We start from the raw sequence: 17579 nt of genomic DNA on the forward strand, positions 1-17579 counted from the left end.
AAAGAATGTTATTTACACCTTATGAGATTACCTGGACTTAATTTCCCAGGGTTTTGAATAACTGACAAACAGCATGTACACACTTAACTAAGCCTCATATTATGTGCACAGTTGAACATGTCATCAGTTAATCTTAATGCTTTTTTACTCCTACATTTCCTCTCATTTCCCCCCCTTGCTTTGCTGCGCCATAGTTAAAACGTATTAAATCAAAACTCATCCAGCGATCAAACAAAAGCCCTTTTTTCATAGAGCTGACGGAGTGACGGCAGAGGTCTCCTCAACATCTGCTCAGACTGGTGCGGATAATCACGGAAGCCTGGCTAATTGTGTTATTATACAATTCCGGCAAATGTTTGATACTTTTGATACGATGCCTGCTAAGCAAAGAAACAATGCTATATTCAAGATGCCTGACTTCCACTGCACCTTCTCAAACTGTCACTTATCCTCTCACCTCTGTGGATTGGGTCTGGAACAGTGGAGGAATGGTGGAGATGGAGAGAGATGAGGGAAGGGGGGGGTTAGGAATGAAGGATTATATAAAGAAGAAGCAGCACTTGACGGTAACTGGTTGAGATTAGCGCCTTAGGGGTACAGCAGTGGCTGTGATTTTGATACTGCGCCCCCAGCTAAACGCTGAAGGCCGCCTTGCCTAGAGGAATCTGCCTTCACCCACAGGCAGTAAAAGATTGTTTTCTTACCAGCAACTCCTCCTCCTCCTCCTCCCCCTCCTCCTCCAACCCACAGACACCTGTCATCTCCAATGTCAAAACTCTGCACAGAGAGGAAAAGACAATGCAAAGAATAAACAACAGAAACATGCTTTTTTAAAGGCACACTCTGCATACAGATCTGAGGGTGAGGCCCGGGCTTCACCTGCAGCAGCATGAGCCAAACCTCTTCAAAGTCAACACAAACACGCTTCATCTGGCTCCTTTGGATGTCGTATAATAATTAAGCAGTAGTTATACGTACATTTTTTTCCTCACCAAAATTAACCAAAAAAATATATATAAATATTAATGTTCTTTCATATGTCATTAATGCAAAAAAAAAAATGTGTCTGAATCAGAATGTCTTATAAAACAGAAAGTAAGGAAGTAACTAAATTCACTGCTAAAAATTTTTATTTGAAAATAAGATTATTAATATTTGCTACTGATGAAGACTTATTATTATTCCTTGTTTGGTGTGTGGAGTTTGTGGTTGGCACATCAAAATTCTTTGTCAGTTTAACTTTTTACCTCCACATAAAGATTATTAAAAGCTGCGAGATACATGTCACGGTATAAAAGTAGAAATTATACGGATGACCTTTGCTGCTCTGAGCCAAACACAGCAGTAAGATGCTGGGGATCCTGGCGTGAGGTGGCCCTTGTCGCCCGCGTAGTAAAGCAGAAGTATGAGATGACGAGACACTGGCAGCCCTGCCAGGCGGTGTTGTTGCAGCCAATGGGGGGCAGAGGACACAGCAGAGAGGAATGGCTGCTCCATGTCATCAACCTCACACCGCCGACGTTTTCATACGCCCTGTTTTTCCCTCTATTTTAATTCCTTCTGTTAGTTTGTTTGTTTGTTTGTGTGTTTGTCGACCTTGCCGTGTCAGCTGACCTTCCTCCATCCAGGACCCTGAAGAGCAAGGGGAAGAGGAGAAGGAGGGAGGGGAAAAAAAAACAAAACAACTGACATTTCTGTACAGAGAAGGAACAAACAGCACATACAAAATGACCCCCTCCCAACCCCCGTCCCCACTTCTCCCCTCAGACAAATTTACTCAAAAAAAAAAATATGTGTGCGTCTTGAACGTCCGTAGCTGTCCGGCGCTCGGCCGCCATTGCCAAGGAAGTGTCAGGGTGTCGTGACAACTTCAGCGGCTGTGGTGCGACGGGTGACCCTCGGCTGGCAGAGGAGGGGGGCGCTGAATCCCCCACCCACCCTGGATTCTGACAGATGTCATATACCTCCTCCATGGGCACCTTCTGTTTCCTGTTTCACCTTTCTCCATCCTGCAGCGCTCGGGCTCCTGTCTCCATGTCGTCAAAGCACACACACACACACACACACACACACACACGAACACTGACTGAGACAATAGTGTTGAGACCATTTTTTAGTCAAAGCTTTATATTAGCTTGATACATTTCGCTTAACTCTCATCTTCCGCTTGTTTTTATTTGAAATACCACACGCTCACCCTAAAAAGGCAAACATGCATCCTGTGCCCCCTGGCACTCGTGTCGCCTTCACAGAGGATGTTTCCTGTTATTTACCAAAGGCTTTTCTCTGAGAACAGTTGGTATTTTAGTCTTAGCACACCCCACTCAAAACCTATTTGCACAGATTGTATCCATCATCCTTCAGACCACAGTTTGACAGAAACACTTCAACAAAATGAGATTCTGCCTCGTTACATAGTCTTATACTGTTACATCAAAAGTGTCACCAGCCCACTCTATGAATAACAAGTCTAACAAACCAAAAAGCCTCGCAATATTAGATTTCCATAAACCTTCTGCCGGCTGCCTTCTCTTAGGGATTGTGTATCATCCACTCAAAATGCTCTCCTAGATGGAAATGTGCAGACTAAATCCGATCATGGCGCTAGATAATGTTCACTTCTCACTCCTGAAACACAGACTTGGGTAGGGAACGCAGGGGATCCTGTGACTAACCCATCAATCATGCTGACGTTGTGCTCAAGTGATGGATATTCTAATTTCCCTTTTATATACAGGTGCACAGGATGAATGGATGACGATTAATGGATGGGCAAGGTTGTTTCCACAAAACAAAGACAGCCCGAGCTGTGCCTGTGGCATCGCTGCGTTTGGGCAGGGAGCTACGTTACTGTGTTTTTAAAATGATATCTCACGTATGGGACTTGTTTTCCTGTAAACATGTGAAGACAAAATATACGTCCTGAGGTGACAAAGGTGTTGCTAACACAACCATTGTCTTCTCCCTCTACTGGGACCGACAAAAGGTTCTGTGCAGTCACTTCTGTGACAGCCGTCGACACCCTCACCTCACCTCATTTTCACACAACCTGTTTCTCACTATCTGTCATTGATATCACCTCCATAATTATTCCTTAACTTTCACCCCCACCTTCAGACTGCTTAGACTGTAATTCATTTGAAATTAAAAAAAAAAAAAAATAATAAAAAAAAAATACATCATCCTCAGGCCAGTGCCTCTGACACACCTTGCTTATCTGTCAAAGTCTTCAAAGTTGAAATTGTGCCTTTGATTATCTTCTGACATATCGGTGCTGCGGGCTTGTGTTTCTGAATATGTCTCCTCAACAATCTCCTTTCAAACATAACTCCTATTCTCTTTATATATATTTGTACACCTTTCTCATGTTGGGCTGTTATCTTACACTGCACACGCCATGCTACATTACGATATTATACGACACGATACGACATGATACGATACGATACGCTACAATGCGATACAATTCGATATGATATGATACGATACGATAGATACGATATGCTACGAAACAATACGATAAGATACAATTTCGATATGATACGATACAATTCGATATGATACGATAGATATGATACGATGCAATGCGATAGATACGATACAATTCGATATGATACGATAGATACGATACGATGCAATGCGATAGATACGATACAATTCGATATGATACGATACGATACAATTCGATATGATACGATAGATACAATAGGATGCAATGCGATAGATACGATATGCTACGAAACAATACGATACGATACGATGTGGTACGGTACGGTACAGTGCGATACAATTCAATATGATACGATGCGATGCGATGCAATACGATACAATTCGATATGATACGGTACGGTACGATTCCATTCGATACGATTTGATAGATACACTACGAAACGATACAATACGATACGATATATTACGATACGATACATTGCAATACCACTTTATTATTAGTTTTGCACTTCATAGGACGCTCCATTACAAAAAAAGATACAGATACAGGTTAGACATAAAGTACACACACAAACCACAGTCAGGAGAAAGAAACATACCGTGCGTAATAACGGTCCGTAGGCTTGCTGTTGTTTAACCGTTCAGTGATTCTGGTTCAGCAGCAGGGTAGGTTGGTGGATGAATGAGTTTTTCAATTGATTGTGTTTAAATATGGTGATTCTGAATCGTCTGTTTGAGGGGAGGAGTTGAGGACATGGAAGGAGTCGGAGGAGATGGAGTTCACTAGCCTGATGATAGATTTTCTGTGTGCTTCATACAAAATCACTTATCAGTGTTTGACCAATGATCTTTGCACAGATTTTTATTTGATTTTGCAGTTTGGACTAGAGGCTACAAGAGTCCCGCAGTGAGACCACATTACTGCTGAGCGGAAGGGAAAACAAACAGGAGGAGGTGGAGCAATGACAAAAACGTGATGTTTTTAAGGACATTATTTCAATTTTTTCCCATTTTTAACAAAAAGCGGCATTACAAATGTCTCTTAAGCAGAGAGGCCGAAGCCACTATGTTTTTTATTGCTTTCATTTCTGAACATGATCTGATTTACTGGGGCTATTTTGTCAACTCTTTACCCAGTGATTTCCAGGTTTCCGCGTCACCACTGACATTGAGCGTGGACACCGATAAACCATCCGGTGCTTGAGACTTTTCCCGAGACTTAACAATCCGGCCTGAGATCTCTGTTCCACCTCTGTCCTTCTCCCTCTCTCATCTCACTTTATCTCTCACTCTCCATCCCTCCCTCGCTGTCTGAAGCTGTCCTCCCCGCCATCTGTCATGTGATGTTTATGGGCCCTTTTGCTTTTGTGTCCTGATGACCACTGTCATAGAGAGCTACCCATTACCGATGCGACCTGATGAACGATGTTATCCAGACGCATTGCTGACACCCTAGTGTCCTTGGCCGCAGAGACGCTGCCTCACTATAGCGAGCTCAGGCCAGTAAAGAATGAGGACGGGGGGACCTGAGGGAGCTGGACTGAGGACTTGTCTGTCATCCCTCCAACAAGATGCTCATATTTCTCCCCTCTGCCACCACCGTCTTCCCTCTCCTTTCTATCCAGCCAATGGAAACATAGGGGCCGGTAAGCATGCCGATGATGTCATTAATCCTGAGGTGGTGAATAGTGCCCTTGCCTTTCACCTGAATATATATCTACATCTGAACAGACACTGTGAGGGACCCTCGCTCCCCTCCAGAGGCCACAGAAGGTGCCCTAAAGGGTTAATGTAGGTAGAGGGAGATGATGAATGCGGCTCACTCTGATTTTATCTGTCAAATAGAAATGTTAGTGCTTGTTTTGATCTTTTATTCAACGCGTCAGCAGCTCACGCAGAGAGCAGGAGTGAAGTTGCGATATACAGTAGGTAGAGCTGAATAAAGGCTGATAAAATATACTGTATACAATTAAATCATGTGGATCAGGTGTACATGTGTTTTGTTAACCAATGAGGAAGTAAGTGACGGATTGTGGAGATGCAGGTTATGGCTGAAGGACACAATGGTTGGATTTTGATGGTGTTTTGGTGAAGAATCCAGATTGAAGATTTGTTTTGTGTGTGAGATAGAGGAGGGTATTGACACTGTGGGAAGCTGTGTGGCCTTGGCAGAGGTTTTTTTTTCTTTTTGCTTTTGAATTTGCAAATTGAAGTACGCGTAATAATTGTTCCCACAGTTCCCTTGTCTGAATAATAATTAGTTTGTGTTACTGATAAGTTGATTTAAAGGCTGCCTGGATCGCTAGTTTAAAAATATCAATCCAATCCAACTGTATTTGCGAGGTACTTTGAAACAGCGACAGTGTACGGAATATAAAAAGAAGAGACAGATTAAATAAAAGGTATGAAAGCTCACAAAGTATTTTTCTAACCGTAAGACGTAAAGATGAAAAAGCAGTCTTTTCATCTATCAGTCACTCTGCTGACAGTTTCTATATTTATGACACATTTACAAAGACAACGTACAGAGCCAGCCTGTTCAACTTTGACAGCCTGTGCTGTGTCCAGTGTCTGCTGCAGCTTCTCCTCAGAGGTTTTTTTTTTTTAGCATGGTTTTATTTTTAAAATGAAATAATTGACAATTGCAAACTGCTCGTGTTCGTTCACAGTTGGTGCTCTACAGGTCCAGCTTGGCTCGATGCGTGTCTGACTGCTACATGGTTTTCTCAAAGTGATGAAACTGTTCATCGAGTGAGTCCAACACTCGATCGTGTGCTCAGCTCGCGTTGACTAATGTCACCTTTGAAACGGGACAGAAAACGCATGCGCATGGGCAGGCGCGTGTGCCCGCACGCTGAGGCTCTGCAGGATTAATGATGATATGGAACAAAGCAGGTGAATGGAACAAAAGAAAACAACAACAAAGATAATCCTCTCACAATAGCGTGACATAATGTGAACAATCTGCTGGACAAAATAAAAATCTCATTTATTCAGCGAGGCCTTCTCTCTCCTTCTGTGTCACCCCCCTCCATCCCTCCCTCCCTCCATCTCTCTGTGAACATCTTTACTGGCCGCTGAAGCCACTGATGAATTCTTAAGCAGATCAACTGATAATTGTATTTCATAACTGTCAGTTGTGCGAAGGCTGCCAGTGTGCCCAGGAGCTATTTGTGTCTCAGTATGTCCTCCGCACACCTTCTCCCCCCCTCATCCCCCCTCATCCCCCCACCCCCTCGCTCTGTCCAACCCCCCCAATCACCAGGGATGTGCTTACTGTCTCTGGCCCCCGAATTACTCAATCAGGAGGACACATTTACAGATGACACCTTTATTACAATTAATCAGGGGAACTTGATTAAGAAAGTTATTCCACCCCTTTATTGAGACTTACACAAGTGGTGCTGCTGCATATTGTAATTTATGTCCCACTGAGCTCTTGCGCCGCTGATAGACAGATTGCCAGCCGCACTGAGACACATGTCGATGCTTAAGTTTGTGAGTGCGTGTGTGTGTGCGTGCGTGCACTAACCCGCGAGCACGTCTACATATTGAGAAACACGTGCACGGCCCCAAACAAACCCCATCATTCTGTCACGCACATCTCAGGTTTTTGCAAATAGTTTAATAAATGACTTTAATTGGCTGTAAAGATGTGTTCACGAATGGAGGCTTATTCCATTTCCCTTTCTTCTTGTCTCTTTCTTTCACTCTCACTCTCCTTAACACACACACACACACACTCACACACACTCCTAAATGAAGCCATCTCTTTACCTTTACTCACAGTTCCTGGGTCTGCTGTGGCTAATTAGTTGAGTGGGGTTTTAGGTTTGGTAATTAGACGGAGGTGGGAATGACGGGGGCTCAGGGAGTTGGGGAGTTGAAGGGGGTCTGACTGACTTGCCGAGAAAGAAACTGGACTGTCTGGATCCTGGCAGCACCAAGAAGCCAGCCAGTGTCCCTTAGGCACCTGGAGGTAGACTAGCATCCCACTCTATGAGGGTGATGTCTTTGTTATGTGCCACATGTTCCAGCACAGGGAAAGTGTGGAAAAAAGGTTTAGTGGAGAGAGAGAGAGAGAGAGAGACAGAGAGAGAGAGAGAGAGAGAGAGAGCGATACCAAGACACCTTTGAGAATTTCTCTGCACTGAATGTCACTGTGCTGTTGTCTTGGATTTACATTTGAAGTGGGTTGGAGAACTACAAAGAAGTGCAAATATTTGTTTAGCAGTGGACACAGTTGCCACAAGTGACAATTACAGAGTAATGGTAGAATTCTAATAGTAAAAGACAGGTCAGACTTATAACTGACTGACTAACCCAGGTTGTGAAGCAGGCTGGGCCACACGGCACACTAGTGGCTAGCTCTGTTGCCTTGCAGAAGAAGTCCAAAAACATGCCGAGGTTAAGTGGACTCTCTAAACTGACCTTAGGTGTGAATGTGAGAGTGAATGGTTGTTTTGTCTCTGTGTGTTCACCTCACTTTTCACCCGATGTCAGCTTCAGCTTCAGCTTCCCAGGATAAAACGAATGAATGAAGCAAGCCGCCTTATAGGCCTGGGTCTTACTTTCCACGTCATGATTGCAGAGATCCACCAGATTCTGCATGACGTAACTTCTGTGGTCCACGCAGCCCATGAGCACACCTCCAGCTTGAGTTCATGTGGACTGACTGTGGTCCGTGTAACACAACACTTCAGCAGTCCAGTTGGTGTCGTGCTCTGTTGTTTTGGTCAAAAGAGACAAAGAAGAAAATCACCATGGAAAGCTGCTTGGGGTTATGTGAGGGAGTCACCCATGTAAAAGTCAGCCTTCAAAGAGTACGACGACACAGGAAAGTCGGGTGAACTCCTGGTGAGCTCACATTTCCAAACCAAAATGATGTTACTAATTACAAGCGTGAATACTTGTGTGACAGTGTTTCCGCCGCTCGTGGTGTTATTTTGGCAGAAGTGAGGGTGATGATAACAATTTCTTGGTTTTGAATGTGGTTCGGTTTATGCACAAATTCACTTGGAGTTTGGAAAAGATTATGGATTTTCACGATGCACTGTAAACACAACAGGATCATGTGCTCATAACACTGTTAAAATCAATTTAGAAAACCCACAGTGCAGTTGCAGTGTGTATACGCACCAGAATAACACCGCAATGTTTTGGTTTCAAACTGTGGTCCGCTGCATGGTTAGCATCTCCATCTTTCCCTAAACCTCTGTTTGGGAATTTTGCCTTTTAATGTTTGAGAACTACAGTACATCACTTTAAAGGTCTAATATGCATAGTGTATCATAAGATCTGCTCCGCTCTGTCCCGTCTTCTTCTTATCCAGGTCCGGGTCGCGGGGGCAGCAGCCTCAGCAAGGACGCCCAGACCGCCCTCTCCCCAGCCACTTCTACCAGCTCCTCTGGGCAGATCCCAAGGCGTTCCCAGACCAACCCGAGAGATATGATCCCTCCAGCGAGTCCTGGGTCGGCCCCGAGGTCTCCTCCCAGAAGGACATGCCTGAAACACCTCTCCAGGGAGACGTTCAGGAGGCATCCTTACCAGATGCCCGAACCGCCTCAGCTGGCTCTTCTCGACGTGGAGGAGCAGCGGTATCACAAGATATCAGTAACTATAAAAATGTAATTAAAGTACTCATTTCTTGTAAAGATAGACGTCTGTGTGTGGTTTTTGGGGCCTCTGTTTCGGTCGTATTTGAGGACCACAGGTTACACCAGACCCTGTATGTAAATGTGCTGCGTTCAAATGGCGTTGTTCATGACATGTGCTCCTTTGATCACTCCCCCATCACATTCATGACCTGTTATCGATATGATTTGTGAAAGGTCAGAGTTCATGATGCTGTTTATATACGTGTATGTCGCGAATACGAGGTCAAGGCTTCCACTTGAACGCGATGCATAGTGGGGACTCGTAGTATGTTCCCTCTCGCTGTGGACTTGTTAGTAACTCGATGCATATTTTATGTTACACGTCGCTTTTTAATAGCGACTGTCGAGAATAGGCACGGTAGCTTAGTAGCATCACAGTCACTTTTGATTTGAGCTGACGCTGATACTCAACTGTGACAACTAGTGGCAGTTGACTAGTATTACATATTGGACCTTTAAAAATGTTGACATGACAAAACAATGAGATCCAAACTTTTTTTTTCCTGCACAAAATGCAACACGTTTTTTTTTTTTTCTGAGAAACAAAGGCTGTATTTCTTCTTTGTTCTTCTTTGTCATCTCTGGTGATGAAAACCCTCATATTCAAAGTTTTTCAACCTGTTTTAATCTATGCAAAACATCCTCATTTAAATCAGGTTTAACAGGGGAACCTTCAATCACTTACACAAACATAACTACTGAAGTTTAAACCGATGTGTAATGAAGCTTTTCTACAGTGCATCGCTACACGATGACGAAGATACAAGTGTCACTTAATTCCTCTAGTGTAGAATCATTTCTGGTGTTTCACCATCGCGCAAGTCTGAATGATTCTCTGGGCCTTGTCTGCCTTTAATGTCTTGTTTACGCTCCACAGTTCCAGGTTTGCTTCAATACATCGCCAGTTAGCTGCCAATGACTGCTACACAATCCAATTAAATAAAGAGTGTTGTCTCTCCAGGTTCCTGTGTTCACTTAATTGGGACTGTGACTGCTCAATAATCAGCGGAGGTACAGGTAGGTCCTGGAGGACACAAGACGAGGCCTCTCCTGTTAATTGAAGAGATGCTGAAGCCGGCCTCTCCTTCACTGTGCAACACGGCATAGATGCACACGGCACTCAAGCATGATAAATGAATCTAAACATCCACGCGCACCTCCACCTCTCTCACCTTTTGTGTGGCTGGCATGTAAGAGCTTGTTTTGTTTAAATCTTAACCCATCCTGAGGAAAAAAAACAGTGGTGTTACTGAGGTTAACGCAATCATTTCAAAAAAAAAAAAAAAAACACACACATCTTGGTCACATCTGTGTTTTAATCAATCAACTCAAGTCATCATCATCTATTATGTGATCATGGCCTTCTAATACTGTAATTAAAAAAAAATGATTGCATAAAGTGGTGCCTGTTCATTGAGTAAACATAAGCATGTTTTAAGTGTTTGGAGGCAGAGTAATGTGTGGACAGCTGGAAGCAAATTGAACAGATTTGTCTTTCAATATTAAGTGAAAAAACGATTTTCTTTTAAAATCCATGATCACAACTTCTATTTTGATGATTAATAACATTTGACTTATTTATTTTTGTGAACCGCTGAAGCTACTCTGACTTCCTCCACTGTGGATTGAAATGGTCCTGGACCCGTGTGTTTCTGATTTCCTGCACCGTCTGGTGAGGGGAGCAGCTTTGCATGCTGGGGTCACACCTGTAATGTATTTCACACAGAGTTATATTTTCAGTGGCCACCTGGATGAGGAAATAACATGTTCACAGTGCATGAGGACTACATTCCTCCCTGCCAGGTAGGAACAGGTGTTGCTTTTGGACAACACACATTACTAAAACATGGGACGGTTACAATATATCTCCTATCTATTAATACAGGGGAGTAATGCGCCGCTTAGCTTTAAAAGTTCCATCCTGCGAGATGAAATGTAGAAAACTTTTAAAAGCGGCAATAAACAGTTATTTTTCCAGGTCTCATGCCAATAATAATCTTTAGGTTGTAGAGTATATTAAATAAACCTCCTAATGTATGCTTCACTGCTTTGTCTCTCGTTTTCTAAACCAAATCAAACACACAAAAAATGGAAATGGCAACAAAAATATGTCAGAGGATATTTTACAATGCATTCACCAAGAGTGATTTTTTTTCCCATGGTGGCGAGAAATAATGACATTTTATAGTCCGACTCCTGGTTAGCTGGACTAATTTTTTTTATCATTATGTGCGGCTTCGGGGCATGTGAATGAAAAGATTGATTGTGTGAATGCCGATTCTGTCAGCCACAAACAGGCAATGAAATACCAAGCACACCTGGAGCAGCGTTTTACTTTTGACGGGCACACACCAATGTAAGCCCCCGCCATTAGAAAAACAGTGTAGTCCATCATAAAACATTTATGGTAGATAAAGTGCCCAACAGTGCTAAAAGCAAGCACAGTATGGCAGCAGGTCTGAAATTATTTCAGAAAGTGGTAAACACTCGATAGATTATTGTTTTTTGGGAATTTTAATCTGAATCTGTGCAAACAAAAGCAGAAACACACTCAAAACTCAATCAAAAATTCAAATTAGTGATGACTGAGCCAACATAGTAATTAAATAGTTTTATTTTTATTGCACAAGTTTTCAAAATAAGATATAGAATCAATATTAAGTTGCTAATTTATTTATTCACCAACGCACCATCAAGGTTAATCTTTAATCCCACATCAGTCATTTTACAAAAATAATAACACTCAGATTCACAGTTTTCCATTTTTAAACACAATCATTTGAGGTCACTTATCTATGAAATCACAGCTTACTGTTACTAACAGAGGGCGGAGCCACTTCCACCACCACTTTGCCTAGGTTTTTCCCAGCATACATGTAGTCCATGGCCCGATAGATGGACTCCAGACCTACAAATTTCCCCCCTGGTGCCAGCTCCCCATAATCCACCTCACACACTAGCTTCCCTTTGGCAAACATCTGTATCATACTACTCAGAGCCTCTGTGTAGTCGCTTAAGAAGTGGGGCAGGAAGAAACCTTGCATGCTGGCCGACTTCTGAAGCAGCTTGACCGGTAGTGTTCCTCCTTTAAAAGGCGGAATCCCTGATGGTGTCTGGTACCCAGAGATGAAGCCTATTACTATCAGCCGGCCTTTATTGGCCAAACTGTTCACCGCCGTCTCTAAAATGCTTCCTCCGACTGACTCGTACACCACATTGATGCCTTTTGGGTACTCTTTCCTAAGCGTCTTGGCCAGGTCCTCTGTGGTGTAGTTGACTGGCCTGTTGCAGCCGAGGGACTTGAGGAAGCCGGCTTTCTCGTTGGACGAACAGGTCCCGATCACGTGGCAACCGGCCTGTTTTGCAAACTGCACGGCGAACTGTCCGGTCCCTCCTGCTGCCGCTGTGACCAGGACCGTCTCACCTTCGGCCAGGTCGCCCAGACGTTTCAGGGCAATGTAGGCTGTGGCACCGCTAACCAGCAGGGTGAGGAACTCTGGCTTCACTGCAGGCACAGGGACACTTACCTTGGCAGGCACCACCGTGTACTCGGCAAAGGCACCACTGCCAAAATAGGCCACAGTGTCCCCAATGGTGTAACGGGAGCTGGCACTGAGGCCGAGGCCGACAACCTCGCCGATACCCTCGAAACCGGCGTCGAAGGGAGGCTTCATTGAGGGGTCATAGCGGCCTGCGGAGTAGTTAATATCGCTGGCGTTGATTCCCACAAAACTGAGGGACAAGCAGAGAAGAAGAAAAAAAAGCAACACTTACAATTAAAAGTGAGGAAATCAAAGTATACAAGTACTCCACACAATTCATTCACGGCGGCAAACAAAGGCTTTTGTGCGGTCATTAGCGTAAGCACATATTTCCTGAATTCCAGTCTGAAGGTCAAGACTTCAGCTTCCTTCTCGAGACACGTCTCCACAAGGCAAAAACACTCCGGTTTGTTTTGGCAATGATTCCCGTTTCTCATGAAGAGAACAGCCCTGCTCTGACAGAGAAAGGCTTGTATCACAAAACACATTGCATGATGTCATGATTCATTGTCTTCAGAGACACCCACAACACACTGCACTTTAAAAAAAAAAAAACAAAAAACAAAAAAAAACCTTAGATAGTCACATCTTGCCTCAGCACGACGACGGCTGTTTTCATCTTACTTTGGTAACATGTTGGAAACAAATATGTGGGAAAGGAATGTATAAATAAATCATTTACCGCTGTTTAGAGCAGCACGCATGCTGCGCCTCATTACTGTGCATGTCACACGTGTACTTTGAGCTTGTACATAATGCCTCTGTGGTTTATACATGGGCGACTTAATGAAATGCCCCCGATTTAACTACATGTATGGAATCAAGTTTCTTCCAAGAGACAAAACGCGTTTCCGTCAAAAAAACAAAAAGGTACAACTACGTTTCAGTGAAAATACTGAGCCAGCTCAGCTCATTTTTGTTGAATTAAAATGAACAAATATTCCTGACAAGAGGGGAAGAAAAAAATTAAATATTGAGGCCATTTTTATTTTTACGGCAAAGGTGAATTAAAATATCTGAAAATTGTTTTTCAAAATTAATATTCTTCCTTAAACAGCGCTGCTACTCCACCTCTGTGCAGAGCCATGTATTAGTCAACCATTACGATTGTCAAAAGACTGTTAAGAGCGTACACGTTGTAAAAATGAAGAGCACTCAGTGATGTAAGATCTATTTGATCTGACGTGATTAGAGACAAAAATATAGAATATAATAATATAACAACAATAAAGAGTCCAATTGCGTCCTCGTGGATTAATTCCCCATCTCTCACTGCAGCCATAATCTTTTCAATTATCATAATCTCACTCTGGAATTGTCACTTAACACTTTCACGTTTGGTGTGTGTGTGTAAAACAGAAGCTGTGGCTCTCACATGATATGATTCCACAAAACAGAAATATTGATTGACTTTATTTCCTGTTGGTTAAAACAAACTTCTAATCTAATGATCAAAGGTCATAGTTCACAAAGCACACATCAGGGTCTTAAAAAGGCAATAAAGGACTGTTGCAACCTCATATCGTTTGTGGAAAGCACTGTGTTTATTGGGTGTAAATAACACAATTCACCCTGAGGTGCATTTGTTTCAGTGAACTTTAAGTTTTAAACAGCAGATCAGGTGTGTATACTATAAAATTACAAAAAATAAATTGTAATTTTGAACCATTTTAAATCTCATAGCACATCGTTTATCTGTTTATATCACAGTCATTCAGACTCTGACTCCTGTGAACACTCTGCTGCTGCTGCTGCTCTGACTGAAATGATGCTGCAATTCCCCGCGCCATGTAACAACACCGCGTCTCCTTCTCCATCTCCCGGTGCCAGTCTGACTCTGAGCCCCCGGTGACTTTCTGTCCGCAGGTTGGTGACGTAGAGAGACAGGAGGGAGGACAGAGAGAGAGAGAGAGAAAGAGAGGGAGGGAGGGTGAGATAGAGAGAGAGAGGGAGGGTGAGATAGAGAGCGATGGATTGATAGACAAATGCAGAGAGGGCGGAACTTGGATTTACAGTAGAGCGCTTATTCCTCACGTATTTTGCCATCTTGTGATGATAATGATGATGATGATGATGATGATCGCAGGTGCTGGACATGGGTGAATCGAGGTAAGCGTGGTGCTTTTTTTGTTTGTATATTTACAACTTCTCAACAAAACAGTGACCCACGGATGATAGAATAATGCTCCACAGACAGACTCGTGACACGCGTGGACTGAGGGCGCAGCAGGAAACGCGAGTCTGTGTCTGTCCAGCTTTCAAAAAAAAAACCCAAAACCCTCAAAAAAAAAACAAAACAACAACTCACCGATTCCTGACGAGCAGCTCCGAGTCTCCGGGAGTCGGAATCGCGACGGTTTGCACAGAAACGGCGCTTCTGAAATCGGGACTGAGCTTAGTGACGACCAGCTTTTTCATGCTGCTCGGTATCGACGATCCGTTAAAATCCATGAAGTGCGTGGAGTAGGACAGATCTATGATGGTGCGCCGCGCGACCGAGTGAACTCCTGAAAGTGCGCCGGCGCCGCTGCGACCGAACCACGAGCCCGCTCCCCTGCTGTTCCTGAGCAGCAGCTGGAGGCTGGACATGGCACCGAAATGTTACAAAGTTCACGGACGAAACTTGACGGCCAGTAAGCCGCGCTACCATTAGCCTGCGCTATTGGCTTCCCTTCTGCACACGCACTAGTAGTGCGCAGGCCAGGCCGGGCCGTGCAGAGCCGGCACAAAAACTCACGTTAGATGAATAAACACGAAAACACGAGATTCTTTTGTTGCGCGAGCCTCGGTGACTTAAACGCACATGACGCGCATGGAATGGAGTATTTAGGAAGGAAAGGCTGCGCTGGTGCAGCCTCGTAAGCAGCACAGCAGCGCCTCATACGGAGTGAGTCCCTCCCCTTCCCGGACACTACACTCACTTCCTAGTAAGGTGAAACAAATCAATCCTCATCTTCTCCCGCAACGTTTCCTCTCTGTGCTGCTGCTGCCGCCGCTGCCGCTGCTTCCCTCACAACCACAAAAACAACACCAGCACCAGCACCAGCAGCACCGAGGATCCTCGCACGGCTTCTACAGAATATTCAAAACACGATTACGCAGCGAACGTGATGCGCAAACGCGCCGCCGTTTAAATCGCATGTTTTTTAATGTAAGAGCGCGCAGCTGCTGCTGCTGCTCCTGCTGCTGCTGCTGCTGCGGGTACACCTGTAACCAAAGCGTGCGTTTGTGCTTTTGTGACAAAAAACCAAAGTGTGTTATCTTCACGTTCCATCTGATCGTCACCGACATCTCCATCGTCATCGCCGGTGTCATCTGACTGTCATCTGCTTGTTCAAAGTGTCCTCACTGTAACTACAACACATGTTGGAGGGAGTGAACCCTCCTCTCTTCTCTTCCACACAGTGGGAGTCAGACCTCGTGTCAGTGTCACGCTCTTATAAACAGTTGTAAAAAAAAAAAACCCACTGCAATACTAGTTGTTGCGGTTTTTGGCGTGTGTGCATGTGCCTACATGTTTATATAAGTTGCCGGTTTTACTTTAATCTCCTGATTAAAGTTGTGAAAGAATCGCTTCCTTTGATGGAGGTTCGGTTTTTCTAAGTAAGCAAAAGGCAGAGAGAGAGAGAGAGAGAGAGAGAGGGAGGAAAAACAAGACAATTAAAAAGATTGACAGGTAGGCTCCTCTGTCAGGGGTGACGCTTGTGGAGAGGGGAGGAGTAAAAATGTAGCAGGAAAAGCCACTCGATGCGTCTGTCTATCAGTTGAGACTGTCTGAAACAGCTTCTGGATCCAACGCCGTTTCCATTTTTTCTTTTTTTCCCGGAGACCTCGGATCAGTCCCTGGAGTTTTTGCCCCCTGCTCTGCTTCTCCCTAAAAGAGACAAACATTTTAAGTCCTTGTGTCGATCTGATCTTGTTGTTGGCGAAGCTTGGATGCGCCTGCGTCTTGTTTGTTTCCCCGCTCTCTCTCAAGTGATATCCTCTCTCCACCGCATCAACCAACCCCTCCAACAACAAAAAAAAAAAATAGCCCACACTCTGTCCAAGATGCGATGAGATGAGCGGCGGAAATCGTTTCCACGAGCCCTTAAACGTAAGTAAGCGAGAAACGCGTGCTCGTCCCGTTTATTTATTTTTTCACTGGGAGAGAAGGAGGGAAGGAGGGGAGGGAGGAAAAAGTCTCCGCCGGACTGGTGAGGCTGGATCTGGGCTGAGGTGGCGTGGTGGTGACGGGACTGACATTAACCCATCTAATGCCTGTCTGTTTATTTTCTCCTCTCTCTTTTCTCTCTCTTGCAGGTTTCTGGCTAAAGAGGAAGAAACTCAAGGATACATTACTCATCAAAGCTGTGCAGTGCGATCACACTGGACTTATTTGTTTGGTTTATTTATTTTCTAGTTTTGGTGTGCGTAAAAGACGCAGCAAACTATCGCCCCCCTCCCTCCAAACAGCACTGGAAATCAGGGCTTTTTTCTCCAGTGGGGATGAACTGAAAACTTTTAGGTGCTGCTTGTGCTTATTTATTTTTTATTTCATTTCCTAAAACATTGCCTCCAGAGAGATGAGGGAAGATGATCTTTGATGGACACGGAGGTGTCAGGAGCTGGCCGAAAGCCTTCGTAATTTCCGAGCTCACTCTCGCCAAAGCCGATCCAGCTTTTCAGCCCCAAAACGAGCAGCCAGTTTGAAAAGAAGACTGACATTTTCTCCTGCGAGACCCAGAGCTGCTGCCGGCCGAGACACGGGATGATTTTCCACAACTGAGAGACTCGATTTGTTTGTCATTCCTGCATGAGAAGCACCGTGGAACGTGACGGTCACTATGCCGAGGAGAAAGCAGCAAGAGCCGCGGCGATCAGCAGGTATAACCCGCCCCTCCATTACGATCATTTCGCATCATAGTTTTTTATTCACACATGTCAAATC

General features: G+C 44.2%; 3 protein-coding genes across 4 annotated transcripts in view; 2 read left to right on the forward strand and 1 right to left on the reverse strand.

Annotated features, from left to right (window-relative positions):
- znf407 (zinc finger protein 407) overlaps positions 1-9052 on the forward strand; it is a 177504-nt gene extending 168452 nt beyond the window's left edge. The window contains exon 11 of the mRNA XM_058648234.1: positions 8783-9052. The gene's annotated coding sequence lies outside the window, so the exon portion shown is untranslated. The remainder of the gene's footprint in view (positions 1-8782) is intronic.
- A 2651-nt stretch (positions 9053-11703) lies between these two features.
- Positions 11704-15973, reverse strand: LOC131470830 (prostaglandin reductase 3-like). Its single transcript, XM_058646842.1, has 2 exons — positions 14958-15973; positions 11704-12839 (listed from the first exon to the last, which is right to left on the reverse strand). The coding sequence occupies exons 1-2, from the start codon at positions 15236-15238 to the stop codon at positions 11909-11911; spliced, it is 1212 nt and encodes a 403-aa protein (XP_058502825.1). The 5' UTR covers positions 15239-15973; the 3' UTR covers positions 11704-11908.
- The window catches only part of LOC131470829 (teashirt homolog 1-like), a 35391-nt gene continuing 32433 nt past the window's right edge, over positions 14622-17579 (forward strand). Inside the window, exons 1-2 of one of the 2 annotated variants that reach the window (XM_058646841.1) lie at positions 14622-14758; positions 16952-17515. In XM_058646841.1, coding sequence (XP_058502824.1) covers positions 17476-17515 — 40 coding nt within the window. In that variant the 5' untranslated portion in view covers positions 14622-14758; positions 16952-17475. Of the gene's footprint in view, positions 14759-16332; positions 16746-16951; positions 17516-17579 lie in introns of those variants that run through there. The other variant, XM_058646840.1, reaches the window with a different exon arrangement.

The sequence above is a fragment of the Solea solea genome, chromosome 13 (genome assembly GCF_958295425.1).
Source record: "Solea solea chromosome 13, fSolSol10.1, whole genome shotgun sequence".
NCBI lineage: Eukaryota > Metazoa > Chordata > Actinopteri > Pleuronectiformes > Soleidae > Solea > Solea solea.